The 24,878-nt window shown below is 46.4% G+C and overlaps 1 protein-coding gene across 2 annotated transcripts in view; it reads left to right on the top strand.

The window, feature by feature from the left end:
* The window catches only part of LOC144144652 (uncharacterized), an 86,248-nt gene that overhangs the window by 48,868 nt on the left and 12,502 nt on the right, over nt 1-24,878 (top strand). For both annotated transcript variants that reach the window (XM_077676179.1, XM_077676178.1), the window contains exon 2: nt 5,609-5,827. In XM_077676179.1, the coding sequence (XP_077532305.1) occupies nt 5,652-5,827 (176 nt within the window). In that variant the 5' untranslated portion in view covers nt 5,609-5,651. The remainder of the gene's footprint in view (nt 1-5,608; nt 5,828-24,878) is intronic.

Raw genomic sequence — 24,878 nt, 5'->3', positions numbered from 1 at the left:
TCATGTGCTTAGCACGGACAAGTACCGCCATCCCGCGAAGCCCGACGTAACGAGTGAAGGCGCAGTCGCACGGTTACCTGCATGCGCGCCTCGCCAGTGAATACAAGCAATATGTGTGTGTGTGTGCTTGTGTACTATACAGAGAGAGTAGTTATTGAGTGCGCATGCGATCTTTCAGCCGCTGCTGTCTCAATGCACTTATTCTAACCTTGTGGTTCCTTAGGGCAAGTATTGTACCTTTTGTATACTTCAATGCCTGGAGTAGCCAGCTCCTGTTTGGGTTGGAGCTAAACTCTCAAATAAATAATTATTTCTCTCTCTCTCATGCTCAGCTGCAGATTTCGCTGCACATTTCACTTTCGTGTTTTACTGATTCCTATGACAGAGGAATCAACCACAGTTTTTTTTCCTCTTGTCACCTTGCGTAGCCTCTGTAGTATAGTTACGAGATGTTATTGTTACTTTCCCGCTCTTGGACTCCGAAAGTTCTCCTTGGCGAGAATGAGGAAAAAGGGAAGCCCTCGGAGGCAAAGTGTGTACAAGCGTTTTTCTGTCCATTCTAAGATAACCCCCGAATAAGAAAGGTCCGCCTTTAGGAGCTGTTGGGAATAATAAAATTTTTGTTCAGCGTTCTCCAAGTGTCAGCACCCAAGTGCCAACACCCAGGTATGTATGTATATATATATATATATATATATATATATATATATATATATATATATCAAGAGAGAGAGAGAGAGAGAGAGAGAGAGAGAGAGAGAGAGAGAGAGACAAAAAATAGGGGTTGGCAGTCAAGAAAAACTCGGAAAGCAAAGGGGAGGTTGTGGTGGGTCATAGAAAGAGATGAAGAATTTTTTTAGTCGAAAAGAAAGTGGTGAAAAAATGCCCGCCGGGTGGGATCCGAACCCGCGGGCATTTTTTCACCACTTTCTTTTCGACTAAAAAATTCTTCATCCGTTTCTATGACCCACCACAACCTCCCCTTTGCTTTCCGAGGTTTTCTTGACTGCCAACCCTTATTTTCTGTGTTATTTCACGGAGCCCCTCATTTCCCATTTTCTGATATATATATATATATATATATATATATATATATATATATATATATATATATATATATATATATATATATATATATATATATATATATATATATATATATATATATATAGCATTTGTCTTGCCTGTGGCTGAGCACTTTTTCGCGGACATATTGTCCCAGTGCTTCAAAGTAAAACACTGTGCTCGCCCTCTTGGGAAGAGTGCGCGAAAGGCCTTTTGATCTCTCGCGCCGCCGCGCGCCACCACTATGACAGGCTCCTTGGCGATCGCCGGTCCATTAACGACGTCGGAAGTCTTCCTCTCCCCCCAACAGGCGCAGCTCCCTTCTTCGCCCCAGAGTGTGTGTGTGTGAGAGAGAGAGTGTAGGGGGGGGGGGTGGAGAGGGGGAGAGGCGTCCCTTACGCCGGCACGCCGCACCGCGAGAGAAGAGATGAGCCCCTCAATTCTCCATAATCGCTTCCGCCCTCGTCACCGCGAGCGTCAAGAGCTGCGCGCTCCGGCGTGCGCCGACAAGGAAACTCGCCAGTAAATAAGCTTCACTGACACCAGTCCCGACCCCAGGCCAGCCAACATCGACTTTTCACATCACCTCTCCCCTCTGCGCTTTAACTATTCTTCAACTTGCGCGCAACGAATACGCGGCAAAGAAAGGGCGAAGCTGCCTGGCATTTTGAGGCGTCGTCAGCGGGCGTAGAGAAATGGTGGAACCGCCTCTTCGCCCCCGTGATGCCTTTCTTTTCACGGCTGGTAGGGGTTACAGCGACCTCGCGCACGGTGAAACCTGTGAAGCAAAGCACAGACGAACGGTGCAGCTCGGCAACAAAGGCTTTGCACTTTGCGTTGCACAGAAAACATGCCTTGCGAGTGCCAGGTCGCGTAAAAGTATAATAAGGGGCTCCTCTACCGACTTCCGCTTTTATTTTATTTTATGCTCTCTCTCTCTTTCTTGTCCTTTGACGCCAAGTGCCTCTGAAATGCTTCGATGCGAGCGGGAAAGAAAGCTGGGCCACGTTTCTAAAATTGCGAATTTGAAAGTTCACATTTCTACCTTCTGGCCTCTTCCTTTCCTTCTCTTGATCCCTTTTCTTGCTCCATCTTTTCCCTATTTCTCACCTCCTTCGGTCCCTTATATACGTTGTGCCTCAGTGTGCAGTGCTATGTCTGTCTAAGCCCCTTTTCAAGACGAAAGCCTCAGATATCTATGTTTCATGGAACACGTGAGGTAAGAAAATTGTTGCGAAGTACACATATTCCTAAAAAATGTCAGAGCGGACGCCGGGAAAGAGAAACAGCAACGCTAGAGAATGGTAGGCTGCTCCGGCACGTGGAATACGAGCCGCCTTGAGACGGGAAGGTCCCGACGGGGGCTTCTGGCGATGGCGAACGTGCCGAGTGAGCTTCGCGGGATGCTGGTTGAGGAAGGGGGGGGGGGGGGGGGGGGAGTTGTTCAGGCGGTGACGGGCGAGGCCGCAAAGTTCAACAGCAGAACAACTGAGACACTATAAAAAAAGGCTTTCACCTTCAAAAACTTTCCAAGCTTCCCCCTAATTTTCTTCTTGTTTCTGTTGCCATGCGCTGGTTTTCCTCGAGAGGTATTTTCTCTTTGCAAATAAATAAATAAATACGAATAAATTAAACAAAGGAACAAAGAAGCGACATTCGCTGTTTCTTTGAAGTCCATCATAGAGAAAACTGCGTCTTGTTCACGAATAGAGGAGCATGGTTTGATAATTTTATTTTAGCCTTTCCATGATGGCCATACTGAACCGTTTCCGGTCGCTTTTCATTGGCCGGAAAGTCATTTCTTCGCGCGCCCTTTGCACCCGACCAGTTAAATCTGAATTCATATTTGACAACGCAGAAATACCGATCAATATGGGTTCAAGGGGACAAGTATTTCGTGGCATATTGCATGCTGAGTCATGTAGAAAGACAGCGGACGGCATGAGACAATGCCTTCCGGTTTGAATAAATCAGAGTTAACTGTATGAGCTAGAGCTTCGCGGGTTTTCGTTGTCCTAGCAGAAAGTTGGCCATTTCGTGAATAGTCGCTCAGTAAAGAAAGAGCAAAAGGGCTTCAAGTGCAAGCCTAATTTTGTTTCTCTGGTATCTCCTGAATAGGCTTTAAGGCGAAGCCATTTTGACGAGCAGTATAAAGAAAACGGCATCGCCAAAGTAAAAAAAGCTGCATCCAAGTCGGAGTACTTTCCATGCGTGAGAGCCAAAACGAGTAATGCACACCTGTCCGTGCTTCTGTCTACGCTTATACCTGGCAGCGAGCGCGTCATGTTGACGAGGAAAGCACTACACACCACATACGCCTATACCTCCGTACACCGACAAAACAGGCGGGTATTCACGCAACGACTGGAGCTGCAGCTCGCTTGCACGGGCGTGGTACTAATGGCGGCACAGCCTGAAGCTTCTCACTGAACTGAAAGAAATGAGATTTTGGCTTGCCCCGCCTGGCTCTGTGTGCCCTTCGGATCAGTGGTGTTGCGGATCGTCCCCATTTGAAGCGTCCACTTAGCTGCATTTCAACGACAAGCGGTTCTTCTGGGGAGCGAAGGAGAAAGATGCGCTGCGGAAGATGTTTGTGACCACCGGAGGCACACGGCGTGCACAAAATCACCATGTCGGCCGCTGCCGGGTAGCAACTCTCTACCGCTCTTACCTCGCACTGACCATTGCTTGTCCCCGTATTTATACCACCAATCCATCTCGCTTCTCCGATTTCTCTTCCCATTACGGCACTGCTGTGCTGCACCTGTCGCCTCTCCTGCGAGCTGCGAGGCGTGCCCGGCTTGTATTGAATTTAGCCAGTACGTGTTCCGCGAGGGCTTGCTGCGTGATTCATTATGCGGATATCGGCTGGCTCCCATCTCGCTGCTGCTGCTGCTGCTGCTGCTGCTGCTGCTGCTGCTGCCGCCACTGCGTAATAAATTTCGCCCATGGAAACCTGGCGCAAACGTATAAGTGCATCATAAGCATCGGTCGTGGCATCTCACGTCGACAATGACTTTAACGCGTAGCTGCGACGCCACCCCTTGAAGTACAGCTGTGCGAACTTGAGCCTGCGAATCGAATACGAATAGTAATAGCTGATTGCGAGTCAAATGGGATATTTTCTAATACAAATAGTAAACACTCACCCATAAATGAATCGAATATTCTTGAATACAAATATATTTGCGTTAATATGTACGTATATAACCTCTATTCTAAAACATAGTTACAGAAAAAAAGATAACTAAGCCGGGCAGGGGTTAGCATATCACAGCGTTCATGTCCTAGTGCTCGATTCCGCAACACCGATTCTGCTCGATTCGAATGTGGATTCCACAACATACTGTAAATACGGGGAGTGTACACTTGACTGGTGTCCCCCCGGTCATAAATAAGACGCTAGGCATGCTGTGCTGGTTAGTGGCTGGTATGACTTTACTGCGAGCCAACAAGTCGTAATTCTCCATTCCTCAATGATACTGCTGTATGGACAAGAAACTTCTCGGCTTATAAATTTTACACGAGTAGCGTTCCACTTCCACTAACATACACCGGAGTTGGCATACCTTTTTTTGAGCAAAGCTTGTTATGGCTTTTTTTTTGCACAGCTTTAGCGTCTTGCAAAAAATCCAACCACAAAAATCTAACCAACCCCTTCTCTAAAGAGAAGCGCGACGCTCGTCACCAGTCAGTACAAACCAAAACCTTTAAACCCTAAATTAACCCTTAAACAAACCCAAACACATCCACAATCAACAAAAACCCATGCCCAATCAACATCAACCAATGTTCTGATCAAACCCTAGCAAAACTCCACCCAACCCACTGACTGCACTTCACCCGATCTACACGCACGCACGCACGCACGCACGCACGCACGCACGCACGCACAAGCACTACACAAGTCAGTCAATGCAAGCTTCGCTTGAAAAAACCGTGCGTTGAAGTCAGAAGGCTTGCATGCCTTGCGGCAGAGCCAACGTTTGTTGCCGCACTATTCGTAAATTCTAAATGTTCGAAAAGTTCAAATACTTCGAACGGTAAACTGCGCTTCGAGCCGAAGAAAATGTCAAACACTATTCGGGAGGTATTCGAAGTTTCCAATATTCAAACACCTCTTTTTTGCTCCATGTTTTTGCCGCGCAAGTTATGAAAGGGGGTCTCTACTTAAAGAAAACAAATCAGGGCAAAAATGCCGTAAACAGCATACGAAACCACCCATTCGTGTCATCTGTCTGCTTTAGAGTTTTTTCTGCCACTGGCTACGTCACATTTCTGTTGGTAACGACCTTTCGGAGGGCGATCCTGATAAAGGCGGATGAGTTAAGAGTGCAATTGAGTGACACTTTCACCACTCTCCCTCTCTCCCCCGTGAGAGACCATGATCTGTCCATCAGATGAATGATGTGTGGAGTGACGGTCATCAATCTATTCGTCCCTACAGGTGTACGAGCCAATTGGGAAGTGAGTGCGAGGGTCTTCGCTGTCCTCGTACGTTCCCGAGCCGTCTCCCTAACCGAGCCGTCGTTCTGTGGCGCAGGTGACTGCGGTGATCCCCGACGCAAGGAGCGAGCGAGAGCACGATGCGCGTCTACGTCCTGCTCCTTCTGGTGGCCGTGGTGCTGGTGGCGCTGCTTCACACCAGCAGCGCCAAGAGACCGCAGCACGGGGCCGAAGGGGCCGAGGGAGTGCAGCACGGCAACAAGAAGCACCACCACAAGGAACGCCGCCACGACGCCAAGCACCACGAGGGAAAAGGGTGCGATTATATCTTTATACTGCGGGGAAGAAGGGAGAGCGGCAAGGGACGGGGGGAGGCTCGTCTTATCTGCATGACAACCTTCCTATTACTGGAGTGAACCGGGGTTTAAGGCCTTCACACGAGAAGTTGGTTGCGACGGCCTCCAAAAAGTTAAGGTCCAAAACGGGGGAAAGCCATTTTGGGACACTGCGAGTGCTCCCATCCACATCATGTCTCAAAGCGCGGGATATTCGCCTCACGCGCAAACGCACTGCGTGCGAATACGGTGGGCGTAAGTGTTTTCTAAGAATTTATTGGTTTTATGACTTTTTTGCGGAAGCTACTTGTTTTTTAAACGACCGGTTCGACATAAAAATGAAAGCAGAGATCGAAGTTTCGGCTGCAGCCCGTGAAATTCTTCCTGTTGAGGTGCAACTATGTTGACTCGAAGAAACAGGGCAGAGACGAGGACGTTAGAAGTGACAAACTAGAGCACTGACGAAAAAGTGAAGAACGATTTATTACCAGGCATTAAATACGCGGAAAAACGCAGGACGCCAGCATGCACCCGTTCAAGGATAAGATATCTCTTCAATAATGCAATGGAAGCTTACATCAAAGATAAAACAATCAAACTGGAATCCAGTACAAGTCAGATTCAACTGGCTAGAGATACGCCACCTCTTGTTCTAAAAGTGCAATCGATGGTGTGCTCGCGCGTCGTTCTCCCCGAATGCCAATCACTGAGGCCTCCAATATTTCTCGGGAGCGAGCGTCTCGATGGTGTTTCAAAATGCGCGTTTCTTTCAACTTTGAGTGGCACTCACTTTGCTTGCATTTCTTGCGATGTACTGCAAGACTGCTTCCCGTTCCTGCGCGCATAGTGTAAGCACGTTCTCTAAGGCGCTCATTCATTCAGAAGGGGTAAACTGCGCTTAGGAAGACGCTACACAGAGAGAGGTACACGAAGACAGGCGCAGTCTTTGTGTACCTCTCTCTGTGTAGCGTCTTCCTTAGCGCAGTTTATCCCTTCTGAGAAAATGCACCAACTCTCCCAACAACAAGTCCTTCTAAGCGCTCATTCATGCATCTGCAAGTCTGGCATATACGTAAACTTGTCCGCATGAAAGTGGGATTAATTCGTACACCACACTGTCCACACATTTCACATACTGGTTTCCATCTCACATATGGCTCTTGGGCACTCGTTGCTGTTTACCTTTGCGCACAACGACGCCAGTTTGTTGGGTGCTGAAAAAACTGTCCGCACTCCTGCCTTATCGCCGATATTCTTCAAAAGGTGTGATACCCCATGCACGTATGGTATGACGTTGAGGCGGCCCTTGGATCTTTCTTCTTGCGACCGCTTTGTTGCCGTGTTAGCGTTGACCCTTTCCAGGACTTGTGCTGGATAGCAGGCTTAACACCTACAGTTTGATTGTTTTATCATTGGTGTAAGCTTCCATGATGTAGTTGAAGGAATATCTAATCCTTAAGCGGCCGCATGCTGGCGTCCTGTGTTTTTCCGCGTATTTAATGTCTAATAAAAAAATCGTTCTGCACTTTTTCGTCAGTGCACTAGTTTGTCACTTCTTACGTCTTCGTCCTTGCGCTGTTTTTTAGTGTCGATAATGTGTACCCAAGTAGCCCAACGTCAAGCCTTAGTGCAGCTATGTGTCGTAGTCAGCAGCAATGTTTCCGGGCCCCTAGGTCTGCAGCGACTAGGTGAAGTGATGTCATCTCTCCACACCGCTATAAACAGAAAAAAAAAATGAGGAAGCGTTGACAACTTGGGTATGCATCCTCTTGGAATATAACCTCGGCGCTCAAGACAGCACCTGAGGAAAATGCGGAAAACGGACCTCTGCTCTCACAATTTTTATTTCGGGCTATTGCTTGAAGAAATATAAAAACCAAGCCGTGGCAAACACTCTGATTGTCTACGTGGTAGACAACTGTTAAAGTTCTCCCCGTTACGTATAGGCACACCACGGGTTCAGCGACTACTCGTTTAGCTGAGGAAGAAGGTACGGGTTCCGAAACGTCTCTGTTTTTACCTTGAATGGGTCAGTGACCGCATCTTCTTCCTCATCATGATAACTAACCAGACGAACTTCCTTCGAATACTTGACTACACACTCGTAAAGCTGTTGGTGTCGGACAAAAAAGTTGCCACGAGTGTGCACGGCTGTACGCATATTCCAGAAAATTGCTCGTTTTAAGGAACTTGTAGAGAATTGCGCCATCTGTGCGGCGGTGATGGTGGGGGTGGTCGTTGTGTGGGATCAGGCGGGGTTAGCCTGGCTGGATATGCCAGCGATTGCTCCGCCCGGGCTCATCCTAATTAGTCAGTGTTAGGGTCCTTTCACCACAATTCTGCCAGTTCCGTCTCCTGAAGGAAGCTTAGTAGAATGCGCGACTCGTCTCTGCGCAGCATCCAATGTCCCCTTGGGAAGACGATGTAGTCCAGAGTGTTGTGTGGGGCGGCCAACTTTCGAATCGCTGAGAGCATTGCGGTCCGTTCGGCATCATGCTCTGTACGCGTATCCGCACCAAGACAGTTTTCGTGTTTCCTGCTCTGCCCGTAAACCTTAACACAAATTATACTACATTTTGCCGCTGACACAACTCTGCAGTGGTGTCACGTTTCACATTTTCCTTAATAGGTAAATATCTGCTGCAAACACACGCCCTTACAGGTTGTAATCTGCATATTCCCACCGCAAAAGAATTGCAACACATTGGCCTCTAAAACTGCTCCACAGTAAGCGTGCCGAATTCAACCTGTTTCCGATATGCGGTATTTTCACAATGAAACTCTGAAAACGAGTAGGATTCATCGTGCGCACTCTGAACTTTCACTTTCAAGTTACGGGTTGCTGGGACCGTAATCCAGCTATCTGTAAATCGCGTTCTAAAGCGCGTATCTCAAAGCAAGTCACAGGACGTTCGGACATGAAGGCTGCAGCTCTGTAACCGTGCCCTGCTTCAAATCTTCCATTGCTGTTTCATATTTTTTAAGTTATTTTGTTTTTTTTTTTAATTCAGGAGTTTCGCTTAGTAGTTTATCTCCCCCTTTGGAATCATTGGTTTTCGATCCTAATGCTAGTGCCGGAAATAAATCGGCGCCGTTTGTCGCGGATTGTGTTGTAAGGCGACTGAATTCCGAAAGGGGCACGCGTTATAATTTTCGCAGAAAATATAACCGGATCCACACTTGGCAACAATATAGCGCATACACGGAGCAACTTAGATAAAAACGTAACCATGAGGAGGGAAAACCTCAGCGTAATTTTTATGCGAGTACGACGTCGATACCTGACCGAACATGTGCTCAGTAAATGGCTTTGTCTGGCATAGAAACGCGCTCATCGGGACTAAGCAAGCGCACGTAAGGAGATGCTCGCTCTACCCTCGCCTTCAACACGGAGACGGCCAATAAATCAAGCATTTTGTCAAGACTAATTATTCCTCGGTGTGCTCCTTTCCAGAATCTTCCAGGGTAAACTCCAATACGAAATCCCTTACGGAATTAACATTCCGAGAGTTCCTCTCCAAAATGTGGAAACTCTGCAGAGCCAAGTTCAGGCGAAAACTATCCACTGAAATTTCCCCCTAGAAAGGCGCGCGTTTTTATTTTTTTATTTTTTTTCTCCTCGTAAAGCTGGGGTTCTGTATTCAAAGGCGGGTGAAATTCCCAAACGGCGGAAGCGCACGACGTCACCGCGTCCGCGGACGTGCCAGATCCTGGGGCTAGGGAAGTGCGAATTTCCGTGTCGCTAGTTTTATGCGTTCTCGGCAAATGGTGACGCTTGTGTGGCGGAGTGCGAGCGGTCTCTGGCCCAGAGCACACTGCTGAATTTGGACCCTTTGCATGAGCAGACGGGGCTTGTAATTTTTTAACGCACCTCTTGACGCTCGTAAGCTCCAATGGTTCGTCCTCTGATAAATTTACCGTTTGCAAAAAACGGGAGGTCCGTTATGGCGATCTTTTTTTATTATTATTTCACACACGTCTTGACAGCAGGAATTTAAAAACAGGCTTGCGAAAAGTTTTGTCTCAGCAATACGCGGGGGCAACATAAACCGATTTACCCGAAAGGTTTGTTTCTCAGACCCCCCTCTCTGAATAACATCACTCAAAGCTATCTTTCGTACTCCGTAGGGGTAACGCTAGTGGCAGCGACAACAACAACGCGCACACGCACACGTCCTGGAGTCCTATCCCCTTCTTCATTTCGGTTACTTTGCTAAGTGCGACGCAATAAAATTCACCAACAGTCACCGATGCTTCCGACATTACTAATAAGCCAAGAGTGTTATCGACGCTTTCCTACACTCGTCGGTACTCCTTTATGTGCATCAGGAATACCGAAGGAAAACACTTCCGAGAATAAATCGGATTCGCAGTTCGAGGCACTGCTCTGAAGCTAAAATATTCATTCTCAAGATCCCCTTTATGCAGCTTGAGGTAGACAGGGAAGGACTGCTTCCCGATCTCTTGTCTTTACTTTACACATGAGGGAGCTCAACTAGGCAGTTGTCTAAGTTCGCTAAACAGATTCGTTGTCCTCCATCGTACATCAGTATCAACCCACAAAAAAAAAAAAAAAAAACGCAGAGAGCTGGGCACGGTAAAGTAAATAAAGAGGGGGGGGGGGGGGGCAGACAGTTGCCGGAGAAGACGACGGCGCCGAATGCGCACCTCGCTCGCAGTGGCATTCCTGGCTGCTTCCGCCTCTGCGAAGAAGTGCAAGGGAATGCGGGAATAAAATCAATAATAATAGACGCTCAACCGCGAGAAGTGCTTCTTTAGCCCGGCTGCATCTCCTGCTGCGAGCTTGGCGGGATTCGGCAGTAAAAAGCAAGAACGGCGGTGGAAGAGGCGAAGGCCCGCTTCGGAGCACCGCGGCAGTTGAGGAGCGCAGCGTGTGCCTCGGGGCCGAAATGAACGCAGTCGGAGGAGGCGCGCGGTTCAATGCGAGGTGCGGGGGAGGAACTCGGTACACAAGACCGCCGGGTTCCTCGCTGCGGGCCACGTCGAAGGAGGAAACTGCAGCTGGCGGAGCATTGCGCCAGGTACCAACCCCGGCGGCATCACGCCCGCCGCGGCATTTCTTCCCGATCCGACGCTTTCTTCCCGCCTCTACCCAGGAAATGGTCCGGGCGTCGCGCTCAAAGGTCGGAAGCAGAAAGAAGAAGAGGGAGCCCATTTTCTCTTCTTCTATCGAACATTTATCGCGGTCCGTGGAGCACGTCGAGTGCTTGCAAGAGCGGAGAAGGGAACGGTAAACCGGAGGAAGAGAGAGAAAAAGCGGTGCTTACCTGCCGAGCACCGCAGACGTGCAAAAAAGCCCGCCCTACACGGCGACGGTAGCAGCTGCAACGGAAGCGGCAGAATCGCCGGCGAGGCAACGCAGGCAGCAGCGATAGAAGTTTCCCTTTTATTTATTCGCGAGCTGCGCAAAACATCGCTTTTTTTTCAGCCAGAATCTGGAGAATCGCGCTATGTACGCCAGCATGGAGCGTTTCGTTCGCTCATAGCTTCCAGCTCTGTCTTTCGCTGCTCTATCCACTGCCCGCAACATACGTCGTTTTTTTAAAGAAAAAAAATCCATCAGATTAGATTTCCTCGTTCTTATAGAACAATACTGAGCTTTGATATCTAGACCCTATGAGACTTTAAGTTTAGAGCTTTTTGTTTGCCCCCTTTTCTACGTATATGACGCTGTAGCGTGCACAATGGACAAAGAATACGACTATCCTCTGTACAGGCCCGTCCTTAAATTTTACAGCAAATGGGGCACAGGATAGCCACGCAGAGCACGTCGTGACTGCACCGAAATCTCCATTGCACATCATGAACAGTAGATTTTATCCTCTATACGATGTGAGCGTCTTAAAGGGGCCCTGCAACACTTTTTTCAACTTAAATGCTTGCGCAACGTAGTCACCCAACATACTCAATACTTAGAATAAGGGGGTCGCAAAGTACCTCAGCCAAAAATTACTGCTCTATATGTTCGTCAGATAACTTTGAAACTTGCTCAAAAGATTTTTCTCTCTTTCCCGTACCTGTCGCTCTTCGTCCGCTGGTATTACGTCATTACGGCCGTGTATCGGCTATTGCCCTTCTTTCGTTCAGTTGCAGACACGAACGCATCCGATAGCCACTTTAAGGAGAAAGCCACAAAACCAAAGCAGAAACGAAAGGCATATCTGCTGCGACGGGCAAATCACACATTGCCGCTGCGTGCTGGCAATATAGCTTCGCAGTGCTTTCGCAGCGAAAGAAAGAGCGAAAGCGTTTATCGGGAGTGTTGCAGAGTCCGTTTAAAAGGTCCATGTAGACAAAACACAACTTTGTTCAATTCGAAAGAACTAGCCCTTGGTAACCCACTCAGCTTCACTCCAGCCACGAAAGACGTCTTTTAAAGCGGAAAAATTCAAGAAATGTGTGTGTCCTCAATTTAATTTAGGCTGACCACTATTTAAATCAACGTTGAACAACTTTCAAATTTCGCGCCGCGGTGACGCAATATGGGCAGGAGTGGCGTCATATGCCCGTTAACGGCACGTTAGCATTCAAGTGGCACGATGAAAGGGAAGTAAAGGCCCCACTACAATCGCCTGGTCATATTTCTTGGCGATGGCTTTGGTTCGAGATTCTGTGGCGTCGTAGAGAAATTACAGGACAGTCGCACAAGTTTTCGTTAATATCTCTAATATTTCTGAGGTTTTCGGTAAAAGTGGCGTCATTGTTATCCGGATACAGCAGTGTTTCTAATGAATCAAACTTGTATTTCCTCTTCATGGCCCTTTTAAGATGCGCACAAATTAGCACTCAGTAGAAACACCCAGCAGAAATAAGGTCAAAGAATACAATGGCTGAAGAGACGCAAGCGAGTGACGAGAAAACACTGACGGCTTCGATGAGAAGGCGACGCGCCGTAGAGTACACGCAAGTCTCTCGAGCCAGGAATAAGATTGGCTCCCGATGCCAAAGAGAAGGGGCGCATCACGGCGAGTGACAGTCGCGGGCGTGTGCGGGGCAATGTCCGGATATCACATCTCGGCGGCCTCCATTCCCCGGAGCCGACAGCAGCTCGACAGGAGCGAGATTAAATCGGCTGCGGCGTTGACATTCCGAGCCGCGGGGACCCAACAAATGCAGGCAACGCCCATCACGTGTCAGCAAAATAGCTTTGAGACGTCCGACAGGGGCAAATTTAGCTAGCTCAATGCTCAAAGGAACTGCACTGGAGTCAGTAACCTGCGGCCGACTCTAACCGATTCGGACATTTGCCCCTGATATCTACTCGGTATAGTTTGGTCTCCGATCGGTGACAAAAGCGGTCCAAAGCTATTTCCGGCCATCACGATCTTCGATGTGCAAGCGTATACGTGCGTCTTTTATTTATTTATTTATTTATTTATTTATTTATTTATTTATTTATTTATTTTGCCGAAATAGTGAAACCACTGAGATGGATATGGAGGCATCGTAGCTGAGAGGGGGGGGGGGGGGGTGTTGACGCCAGCTCCGAAAGTGTTTATTTTCTTTCCGCTACCTAAGAAAAGAGAGAGAGAGAGAGAGAGAGAGAGAGAGAGAGAGAGAGAGAGAGAGAGAGAGAGAGAGAGAGAGAGAGAGAATGCTTTTTAATGTGAACTGGTGAGGTCAGCCCTTGCTTGCTACTCCAGATGGGGGGTGACTACGTTGATGAGTGGTGAATATTAGACATTAGGGGTACAGCAGGAAGAAGACAAACAAGAAACGTAAAAAAGAAAAGAAAAGAAAAACAAGAGAATGCTGCCAGCAGAGTTCGGACGTAAAAATACAATTGAAAAGAAGGCTTCACACAGACAGAGGCGAAATCCAGTTTGCTAGGCTGGTAATGCTTTCGCACTGCGCCGGTCGGGCGGTGTGCCCATCTGCGGCCAACGCAGCTCAGCGCAGTATATATCATTCCAGCTGAGCAACCTCATTCACAAAAAGAGCTGCGAATTTGAGACGTAGTCGTTGCCGCAAGTTAAGCGCCCTCTCCTTTGTAAGCAATGAGCACGACGCAGTACCTTCTAGCATGTGCAGCTTTCCCGCTCATGGCAGTCCTTTCAAAGGTGATTACTCTGCAAGTTTTTAGCGAAATGAAAAGTTCTTTTGCACAGCTAATATTTTGGGTGAATACTTGCTTTGTGCACAGTTTCAAGTCGCGCGCGTGCGCGACTGGGTTCCTGAGCCATGGGAACTATCCCATAGAAATGCATGGGGAGTTAGATTTGACAGCGAATTACACAAAAAAAATATTCAGAAAGCTGAAATTTCTTTTAGCGTTTTAATCTTCACGTTGACTTCTAGCTTTATGCCAAATATCATTTTCCTAAAGTGGTTTTTCTAGGTTCCTGAGAGGTTGTAATTTTGAGCGAGAAAGCTGGGTATATTATCGAAATTTAGAGAGCATGGCTTCGCCTAAACGCCCAAATTAATAAGTGCATTTGTGGTTTACGAAACTCGTCAATACTGCGCATTAAGCATTATTGCAAGTCCCTGTTCAGCACTTGGACCAAAAACCACGGTGTTGGTGGCTCCGGGAAAAGGAGGCTCAAAAAATCTACTATCCCTTCGTTCAGACAGTTGAGAGGAGCGCGAAAGCTACAGCGATCGTCACACCTTCAAGACCCAAATCGCAAACGGAGAACGAAATCATGTGACGATTTCTCGCGCACTAAGTAAACGCATCTACGAACGATTGATTGATTGATTGATTGATTGATTGATTGATTGATTGATTGATTGATTGATTGATTGATTGATTGATTGATTGATTGATTGATTGATTGATTGATTGATTGATTGATTGATTGATTGATTGATTGATTGATTGATTGATTGATTGATTGATTGATTGATTGATTGATTGATTGATTGATTGATTGATTGATTGATTGATTGATTGATTGATTGATTGATTGATTGATTGATTGATTGATTGATTGATTGATTGATTGATTGATTGATTGATTGATTGATTGATTGATTGATTGATTGATTGATTGATTGATTGATTGATTGATTGATTGATTGATTGATTGATTGATTGATTGATTGATTGATTGATTGATTGATTGATTGATTGATTGATTGATTGATTGATTGATTGATTGATTGATTGATTGATTGATTGATTGATTGATTGATTGATTGATTGATTGATTGATTGATTGATTGATTGATTGATTGATTGATTGATTGATTGATTGATTGATTGATTGATTGATTGATTGATTGATTGATTGATTGATTGATTGATTGATTGATTGATTGATTGATTGATTGATTGATTGATTGATTGATTGATTGATTGATTGATTGATTGATTGATTGATTGATTGATTGATTGATTGATTGATTGATTGATTGATTGATTGATTGATTGATTGATTGATTGATTGATTGATTGATTGATTGATTGATTGATTGATTGATTGATTGATTGATTGATTGATTGATTGATTGATTGATTGATTGATTGATTGATTGATTGATTGATTGATTGATTGATTGATTGATTGATTGATTGATTGATTGATTGATTGATTGATTGATTGATTGATTGATTGATTGATTGATTGATTGATTGATTGATTGATTGATTGATTGATTGATTGATTGATTGATTGATTGATTGATTGATTGATTGATTGATTGATTGATTGATTGATTGATTGATTGATTGATTGATTGATTGATTGATTGATTGATTGATTGATTGATTGATTGATTGATTGATTGATTGATTGATTGATTGATTGATTGATTGATTGATTGATTGATTGATTGATTGATTGATTGATTGATTGATTGATTGATTGATTGATTGATTGATTGATTGATTGATTGATTGATTGATTGATTGATTGATTGATTGATTGATTGATTGATTGATTGATTGATTGATTGATTGATTGATTGATTGATTGATTGATTGATTGATTGATTGATTGATTGATTGATTGATTGATTGATTGATTGATTGATTGATTGATTGATTGATTGATTGATTGATTGATTGATTGATTGATTGATTGATTGATTGATTGATTGATTGATTGATTGATTGATTGATTGATTGATTGATTGATTGATTGATTGATTGATTGATTGATTGATTGATTGATTGATTGATTGATTGATTGATTGATTGATTGATTGATTGATTGATTGATTGATTGATTGATTGATTGATTGATTGATTGATTGATTGATTGATTGATTGATTGATTGATTGATTGATTGATTGATTGATTGATTGATTGATTGATTGATTGATTGATTGATTGATTGATTGATTGATTGATTGATTGATTGATTGATTGATTGATTGATTGATTGATTGATTGATTGATTGATTGATTGATTGATTGATTGATTGATTGATTGATTGATTGATTGATTGATTGATTGATTGATTGATTGATTGATTGATTGATTGATTGATTGATTGATTGATTGATTGATTGATTGATTGATTGATTGATTGATTGATTGATTGATTGATTGATTGATTGATTGATTGATTGATTGATTGATTGATTGATTGATTGATTGATTGATTGATTGATTGATTGATTGATTGATTGATTGATTGATTGATTGATTGATTGATTGATTGATTGATTGATTGATTGATTGATTGATTGATTGATTGATTGATTGATTGATTGATTGATTGATTGATTGATTGATTGATTGATTGATTGATTGATTGATTGATTGATTGATTGATTGATTGATTGATTGATTGATTGATTGATTGATTGATTGATTGATTGATTGATTGATTGATTGATTGATTGATTGATTGATTGATTGATTGATTGATTGATTGATTGATTGATTGATTGATTGATTGATTGATTGATTGATTGATTGATTGATTGATTGATTGATTGATTGATTGATTGATTGATTGATTGATTGATTGATTGATTGATTGATTGATTGATTGATTGATTGATTGATTGATTGATTGATTGATTGATTGATTGATTGATTGATTGATTGATTGATTGATTGATTGATTGATTGATTGATTGATTGATTGATTGATTGATTGATTGATTGATTGATTGATTGATTGATTGATTGATTGATTGATTGATTGATTGATTGATTGATTGATTGATTGATTGATTGATTGATTGATTGATTGATTGATTGATTGATTGATTGATTGATTGATTGATTGATTGATTGATTGATTGATTGATTGTCGGGTTTAACGCGCCGATGCTACACAGGCGATGAGGCGCGCCGTAGTGGAGGGCTCCGGATTCTTTTTGACCCCCTGGGGATCTTTAACGTACGCCGAAATCTCGAACACAGGGGCGTTTTCGCCTTTTGCTTCCATCAGAAAAGCGGCCGCCGCGGGCATCTACGAACGATCTAAATGTATACCGACACGTGGTTTCTGAGATAAAGGCATGCTATTGCACGCCCTCTTCATGATCGATGCGTGTATTGTCTTATCTAGAACTGTTCCTTCTTCGTTATTTTCAAGTAACCGTTTTGACACAATGGAAGCCCGGTTTCACGCATGCGCCGTGTGTACAGAGATCTTATCGGAGCTTTTCGGTCTACCAACCGGTCTATGGGGAAATGCATTAGTTTTCTGGCATAACGCCATCGGTCCCACCAAGAAAGCTAACGATTTCAAACGTCACACAAAACGCTGTTCCCACAGCGCTTTTTGACCGAAGCCCTCATGCGCAATTCATGCCCGGTGGGATGAACGTTCCAGCTCGCCCCTTCAGGCTTCTCTCAAACTTCGGTAATATTGACGCACGCGACATTACTCCAAATTTGGCGGGAAAGATGCCGTGGAACGTGGCGTGGAGCGCTGCATTGCAAGAGACACGCAGAAAGAGAAAGGCGAACTGAACGCACAAAAGTGTCCAACACTTTTACCGGGCTCGCAAAAGCATCCGGCCGCCCGCCTGCTTCTTTCGGCCCCAGCTTTACTGGTGGCCCGATTTTTCGGGCATCGAGAGGTCATAAACGCAGGAAGGGCGATTCATAAACGCTTGGCGCGCTCGAGAAGCTCTCTTTTTGCCGCGCACTTGTGCCGTGCGGTGCAGCCGACCCTCGCATGGGCAGGGCGCCTTCATTTTGCATGCATGTGCCGGCGAAACGGCTTTCCTTATCCTCCCAGCGCGCTCGGGCGGCCGCTGGGGCACGCGACGCTTCCCGGCACGCACCGGCTCAGGCACGCGATCAGTTTCACCCTGCCTGGCCAGGTTCGCTCAACCCCATCATTCGACTTTTCCCATCTCCTCAATCTTATTTTTTTCTTTCTTTCAACACCAAACGTCGCTGTTTTTTTTTTTTCGACGTGCGCAATTTTAACGCCGTAAAAATGTGGCACGGACGCCCTCAGCGTGGGCGTCGGCATTTTGCGCATATTTTCACCCTGCCTCCATCTCGGCCCGTGCTTGCGTGCTTGCAAATATGTCACATCCGACGCTTCCACCGCCGCGTGTATACATTTTCGCGTATTGTGTGCCATCCAAAACACGTCACGCCTATGCGCATCCGATGTTATTCGCGGATATGATCACATTGTACTCGTTCGCTGTATTTTGCCCTTCGTAATGCGGCAGTCTTCTCTGACCACGGCGCTCTGACGCAGATTCAGCGACTGTTTGAACGACTTACTCGAAATGGAGAAAATTTAGGCGCGACCAACGAGCCGATAAGAGGTATAATAGGCGTTCCTTCGTCGCAATTATCGTTGCAATTGCAGGATCAGTACGCCGTAAAGCGGCCTGCCGAAATTCTTTAATGGTCACGTGACCAAATGTTCACAAGTTGGGATCAAACGTTCCCTCGTAACGGTTCACCCAATTTGGTCCCAATCAACGTCAAGTTGCTGAAATGGGGTGACGTCACCACATCCACGCAAGTACAGGGTGTTCCGACAATAAATGAACGTCTTCAATTTTTTTTTCTGAGCCAACCGCTTCTCAGTTAGCGCTAAAACTTTACACGAAGGTCGCGTTTTATGATTTATTTTACTTTAACACCAAGAACAGCGACGTAATTTACCTACTGTCGGGCTTCCAAAGATTCCCGACAAGTGGAGCATTGTTAGTGCGGTAGTGCGAGCGCAGAAGGGTTTGCAATAAATGCCATCGCAATCTGGCTGCGCAGATATTTCCGCCATTTCTTTTCTCTGGCGTCATCACATGTCCGGCGCCTCCTCTGTGAACGGATGAACCAATATTTTTTTTTTTTTTTTTTGTGGAAGAGAGGCCCGTTGGGCTAGCTGGACGATGTGGCCATAAAACACGCACAAAAAGCCATGGGCTCCAGAGACAATGGGAATCATGAGGTTCGCTCTCAATGAAAGGGTGCTAATGCGTCGTCTGATAACCTGAACACTTTTGTTCGCCATTTTATTCTGCATTTCCGAGTCGTTCACAGGTCAGTCAGTGCCGCCTCCTGAACACAGCCATTCAGCCTCCTCGCAAGCCCTTCCCCGCCGTTTCTTCTCCGGCGAACCCGCAGAGCAAGCAACCAACCACAGCGGCCGTATATTCGAGCGCGAGATTTGATGTCCGTTCTGCGGGCAGTTTCCCCCGCAATCTCCCCGCAGAAGCGCGTGCGGCGAGAGCGACTTCTGGCCGGCCGGCCGCGCCTTTTATATGACGGCGACCGTAAACGTGGGAGGAAGCCCCACGAAGTTGATGGTGGTGCGAACGACCACAGCACACACCCGTTTGACCTTTCTCGCCCCTCCCTCCCGGTGCTCTGGCGCCGCCGCGTCGCGTCTGCGCCAGCGCTGCGAGCAGCGTCTTGCTTTACTTATTTTGTCTTAGAGCGATCTTCACCCATTCCTTAACGCCCGCGCGAAGGGCAGAATGTAAACAACAGCGCCCGGAACGAGCCGCGTCGGTCTTCTTTGGGCTTCCTGCGAGAAGCCTCGAGACTTCCCGCGTGCCGGCGAAGTCCAGTCGCTGAAACATTGACGCGTCGACGTAACGACACCTAATCGACGCCTCGCGCACACACGCGGGGCCTCAACAGGCGGTCGTCGCCAATCCAATTACGAGCGGAACAGCCCCTGGTGGCCAATTAGAAGCCCGCACTGGCGACCGTTAAGGCGGCACTCGGCCGCATTTCTCTTCTCCGAATTTCTTTCTCACTGCAACTCCCCGTGCTGCCTCCCGCATGTTCGCTTACGCTAAATTTGTGTCCTTCCCGAGTCCCGTTACATTCCGCTCTCCACGTTTTCGTTTATCTCTGTGCTCCTGGGCACTGTTGACGCCGGAATGGTGTTCCACTGCAGAGTTCCGGCTATTTCGCCTTCTTTTGCGTTTTTTTTTTCTTTCGCTGCGTAAAGGGCAATTTTCAACCAAGACCAGGCAAAATAGCACACGGCGTTTAAGCGACCAAGTCCGTCCCCTCTTTTCTTCGTACTTTTCTTTGTTACGTTTCAGTCGTGGCAGACCCGAATCCGGTGTCTGCATGCATTTGCGCGCTCGTCTAATTAGGTTAGCTCTGATTACCGTGACAGGGGCCACTTAGAAGTACACCGAGTACCGTTAAGTCTCTTTTTTCTTTCTTTCTTCACACTCCAGAACGCTGCAGTTGGAATACGGCTCCATCCCTATCCCTCGCGCTTCAACCAATTTTGCAGATTTACTAATGCGCGAGTCCGTCAGCAAAATTCCTCCTTTCGTAATGAAAGATAAAAAAATGGTAGATGTGCAGTCAGATGAAATCATGGACAGAGTAAACGTTTGAGTTTATTGTGCCTGCTATTTAAGATGGGAGCGTGACGACGGTACGAAAAGGCAGGCCTTAACACCTTTCTGAGCATCACTTCTGAAAGAGTTTGAGAGGAAATTTAAGACAATTACTTTAATCAAAGGCTACAGCATGAACGTACACACTTGTACAGGCTAAAAGGGTATGAATATCCAGTGACATGAACTAAGCTTCTAATATGTTGCGGACATGCTGCACGAGAGCGACCAACTGTACTTTGTTTTTTAGCAGAGGTGTTGCGAAAGTAACAGCATTTTTTTAACTGAACTCAAAATAATAAAAAAAAAACAAGCACATTGGGCAGAACCCATCTCCGATGGCCGTCGATGTGTTGGTGTTAGCGTCATCCAGTTGTGAGACAGATTTGGGCAGAACTAAATTAATTTCATACACCCTCCCCATATTTGCCACCACCAAATCATACTCGTTTTCTAGGAAAAACAAAACGGCTATACGGGTACCGACAGACCAAACGGTTGAACCAATGGTTTTTAACCACGAATGGGCCGCGAACCCCTTTTGGGCTTGCAGAAGTAACAATGATTGTTGTTAATCAGTGTCATAATGCACTTTCAGCTATTGTCCCCCGTGCACTAGTTCAATGCCCACCTTTTGCGTCTGACCGTTATGCTGATGCGTGTCGTATAGTCAACATTACCTCTTGCCCATAAGAGTCGCGGAAACCGTGTCCTGTAACATGAACATGCCTTTTGTGTGTACGGCTTTTTCGCATGGCTCTCGTGATGCGCAAAAAGCCGACGTTAAAACGTGTGCTACGCGGAGAAGTTAAACGTGTGCAGGTCACGCAGCAAAGCCACATTTTAAAGCGAACCTTGCTATGTCTCACTGATGGCATATGTCGCGTCAAAAACGTACTGCATGGAAGCCAACTTTATCTGACGATGATGATGATATTTGGTGAAGTGAAAGAAAATAACTATTTGGGTGTTGGTGTCGGAATGGTGTCGGGAATGGTGTCGGAAAGTGTCAAAATGGTGCAATCGGATCGACGTCGACGTCGATCCGGTTGCACCATTCCGACACTTTTTTTCTTTATTGCCTGATTTGTCGCTTACAAACCACCGAGATTACGTAAAGAAAAGAAACACAGTCACACATTGATAAAAGCCGTCAACCTGACTTTGGCTGACGTCACGTATTTAAAAGTACCTCGCGGTCATTCTTGCCTTTGTTACGAATCAGCCCGCCGCTTTTGCTTTGTGCAACAATCATCGGCTGTGTGGCGAAGCCTCCACTACGTTCGCCTTTCAAGCACGCCCCTCTGTCGGTGACTCACGCTTGCAGCCGACGGATTCAAACGCGTCGCTACATGCCCGGATCGCTGGTGCCTCGCTATCGGCGTGATTCAAACTTAAGTGGTGGCAGACGAGGCATGTTTCAACTTGTCCGAAGGATGCGGAAGCCGCTGCGGAGACCTCCTCTCTCCCCTCTCTCGGACTCAGCGTGCGCCGCTACTACCGACCACTCACGAACTCTGGAAAGAGTGTTGTGTGTGTCTGTCTCGTTCGTGTTGTGTGCACAATCTATAGTTCATTCTACAATCGGCCTGCAGCACTGTGGAGGCTACATTGTTGTCAATAGAGCGCCCACTGAGGGCCCCTAACTTACCATGAAGGAAAGCAAGAATAGGCGCCGGGGCCTTGCGGTTCTACCTGCCGAGAGGGGAGACTGAAAGGTCCTTTGAGGACTCCCTTCACGGTGAGTTAGGAGCCCTCAGTGGGCGCTCTATCGGACAACAATGTAGCTTCCACAGTGCTGCACCTAGCTTGTGGTATGAACTATAGAAGGAACGCTTGTTTGACCTTTAGCGTTTTGGGTATAAATAAGACCCCCCAAGCGCTGCAGTTCATTCCTGTTTAAGCAGTGAATCAATGCTGTTACTCTGCTCGAGTCCTGTACTGTAACCTCACCCGTCGGGCATTGCTTTTGTCTGGCTTCGGCCCATCTCTCGCCATGAAGGAAACAAGTTAAGTTTGCCTTCGGCTTCTGGTCTTCTTAAAGGCAGCAACATTGGCTGGCCGCTCTCTTCATCACGCTACCACACGCACGTCGGAGGCGGCGGAGCTCGGCTCGGGTACGCCTTCCCGTATGCAGCGACGGGTTGTCAGCGGTGAGATGACAACGTCGCAACACCTCCCAAATACAGCTCAATCCAACAAGCACGATCAGGTAGTAAGAAATGCTATCCTTGCTTTCTACAGGCAAGTACCGTATGCCTTGAGCATCCGCAGGCAGACGCTTTTTTCAGGGTTTCTTGAAGCCCGCCCCACAGAAACACACCATCCCAACAATCAAGGAAGACATGTTGAATTGTTTCAGATTTTTTTTTTGCATGTCAAACAGTCAATTCCCTATGGTACAAACAATTCTTTTCTGCCATCCTCTTCTTAACATAGAGGATTCCAGTATGCACGTTGAAGAAAAACGTCTTTACACTGGGGGTACCTGCATACGCTTAGCTATCTTATTAAGCACATCTTTTTCCCTTCATACTCTATAAATCATGCGGTACATTGGTTCGGGGAGGACTACATCACGCACATCTTTATACCTCTTTTTTATTTACGTGACACAAGTACTCCCAAGAAAATAGAACAGCGAAAAAAGCCCTGACGATTATTATACACCCTAATGCGAAATTTGTGCACAGCGCGAACTGCAGTCTTCTCGGTCACGGCGCATAGCTGCAGCGTCTTAGGAAGTGATCGCGTGATCAGCGAACGCACGGTGGCGCGCGCTACTCTGCCGCTATCTCGCAGTTCATCGCCGCCGCCGAGCATGTTGTTGCAAATCGGGCTTGAACCTCCCGCGCAAATGTCACGTGGTTGGGATGAGCCGCTAACGGAAAAGGAGCGTGAGGCGAAAGTGTAAGGGGAGGGCGCTCCCCGGCGGAGACGCATGGCGGAAGTGTGAGGGTGAGGCAGTGAGAGAGATGACGCCATAGCAGCGCGTGCCGCCCTCCCCTTCACACCTTCGCCAGACGCTCCTCCTCCGTGTTCTTTCTGCCTTCGGTGTCTCAATCGCTCGCTTGGTCACGCGGACATCACCGCCGCCGCCGCCAAACCACAGCACCGGGCGCCAAAGTGCTGCGCACTAAAAACGCACGAGAGTGCAACTTCTCTCGTAAAATCATGTAGGCCACAAGGCATAGCATTGGCCGTGTCGGTGATATCCGGTAACGCTCTATCCAAACGCAATGGGCAGATAGTTCTCAACGTTGGATCGTTGCGAACCTCGCAGGAATAAGAAACGATTTACATTTTGACGTACAAACAAGTGCGCCAGTCCCAAACCTCCATCCTTTGCCTTACGAAATAAGTTTGTCCGGGTTGTCCGTTCCCGCTTTTACCCCCACATAAACACAGAGAATATACGTGCAGTCTTTGCAAATTTCCTAGTGAACAGTGAAGAACTTGAAGGACATACCACAGTTTGGAAACAAAAAAATAAAAAATAAGTTGCACACAATGGTTCTTCAAAACATTGACGTTGCACCCTTTCCACTTTTATGTTCTTATTACGGCGGCTTCCTTCCTCCAATACGGATCGCTGCCTCTATAAAACTCCCAAGGCATACCTAGGTATACCTTGCCGGCGTGCTGACCCAATTTATGTTAGTGAAGCTGTTAGAGGTTGATGGCCTGCTTCCATGCCAAAACCCCAGGCGTTTTCTCCAAAACACAGAACTTCCATTCGCGTTACAAGCTCGTTTGGCGAGTGTCACTGCTGCGTTGATAATTTCCACACATGAACAAAAAACAGCCATATCGTCCGCATGCACTGTCATCCCAACTTCTGCCCCATGCAGTCTAAATCCTTGTACTGTGCACTTAAGCATATATAATGCTTAAACAAACTGATGCAATGCACAGACAGAAAGTAATATGACCCGCCGCGGTGGCTCAGTGGCTAAGGCGTTGCGCTGCTGAGCACAAGGTCGCGGGTTCGATTCCCGGCCGCGGCGACCGCTTTTCTTATGGAGGCGAAAAGCAAAAACTCCCATGTGTACGAGATTTCGGCGCACGTAAAGATCCCCAGGTGGTCGAAATTAACCCGGAGCCCTCCACTACGGCGCGCCTCATCGCCTGCGTTGCGTCGGCGCGTTAAACTCCACAATCAATCAATCAATCAATCAATCAATCAAAGTAATAGGCTCAGAGGGTATCCTTGGCGCGCGCAGTGCTGTACTTCTATGCTTTCTCCCACAGTCTTGTTCACTAT

This window comes from Haemaphysalis longicornis, unplaced genomic scaffold, assembly GCF_048455015.1.
Source record: "Haemaphysalis longicornis isolate Haplotype H1 unplaced genomic scaffold, Haemaphysalis longicornis Haplotype H1 scaffold_7, whole genome shotgun sequence".
NCBI classification, from domain to species: Eukaryota; Metazoa; Arthropoda; class Arachnida; order Ixodida; family Ixodidae; genus Haemaphysalis; species Haemaphysalis longicornis.
The sequence above is the reverse complement of the archived record's forward strand: the minus strand, read 5'-3'. Positions and strand labels throughout refer to the sequence as shown.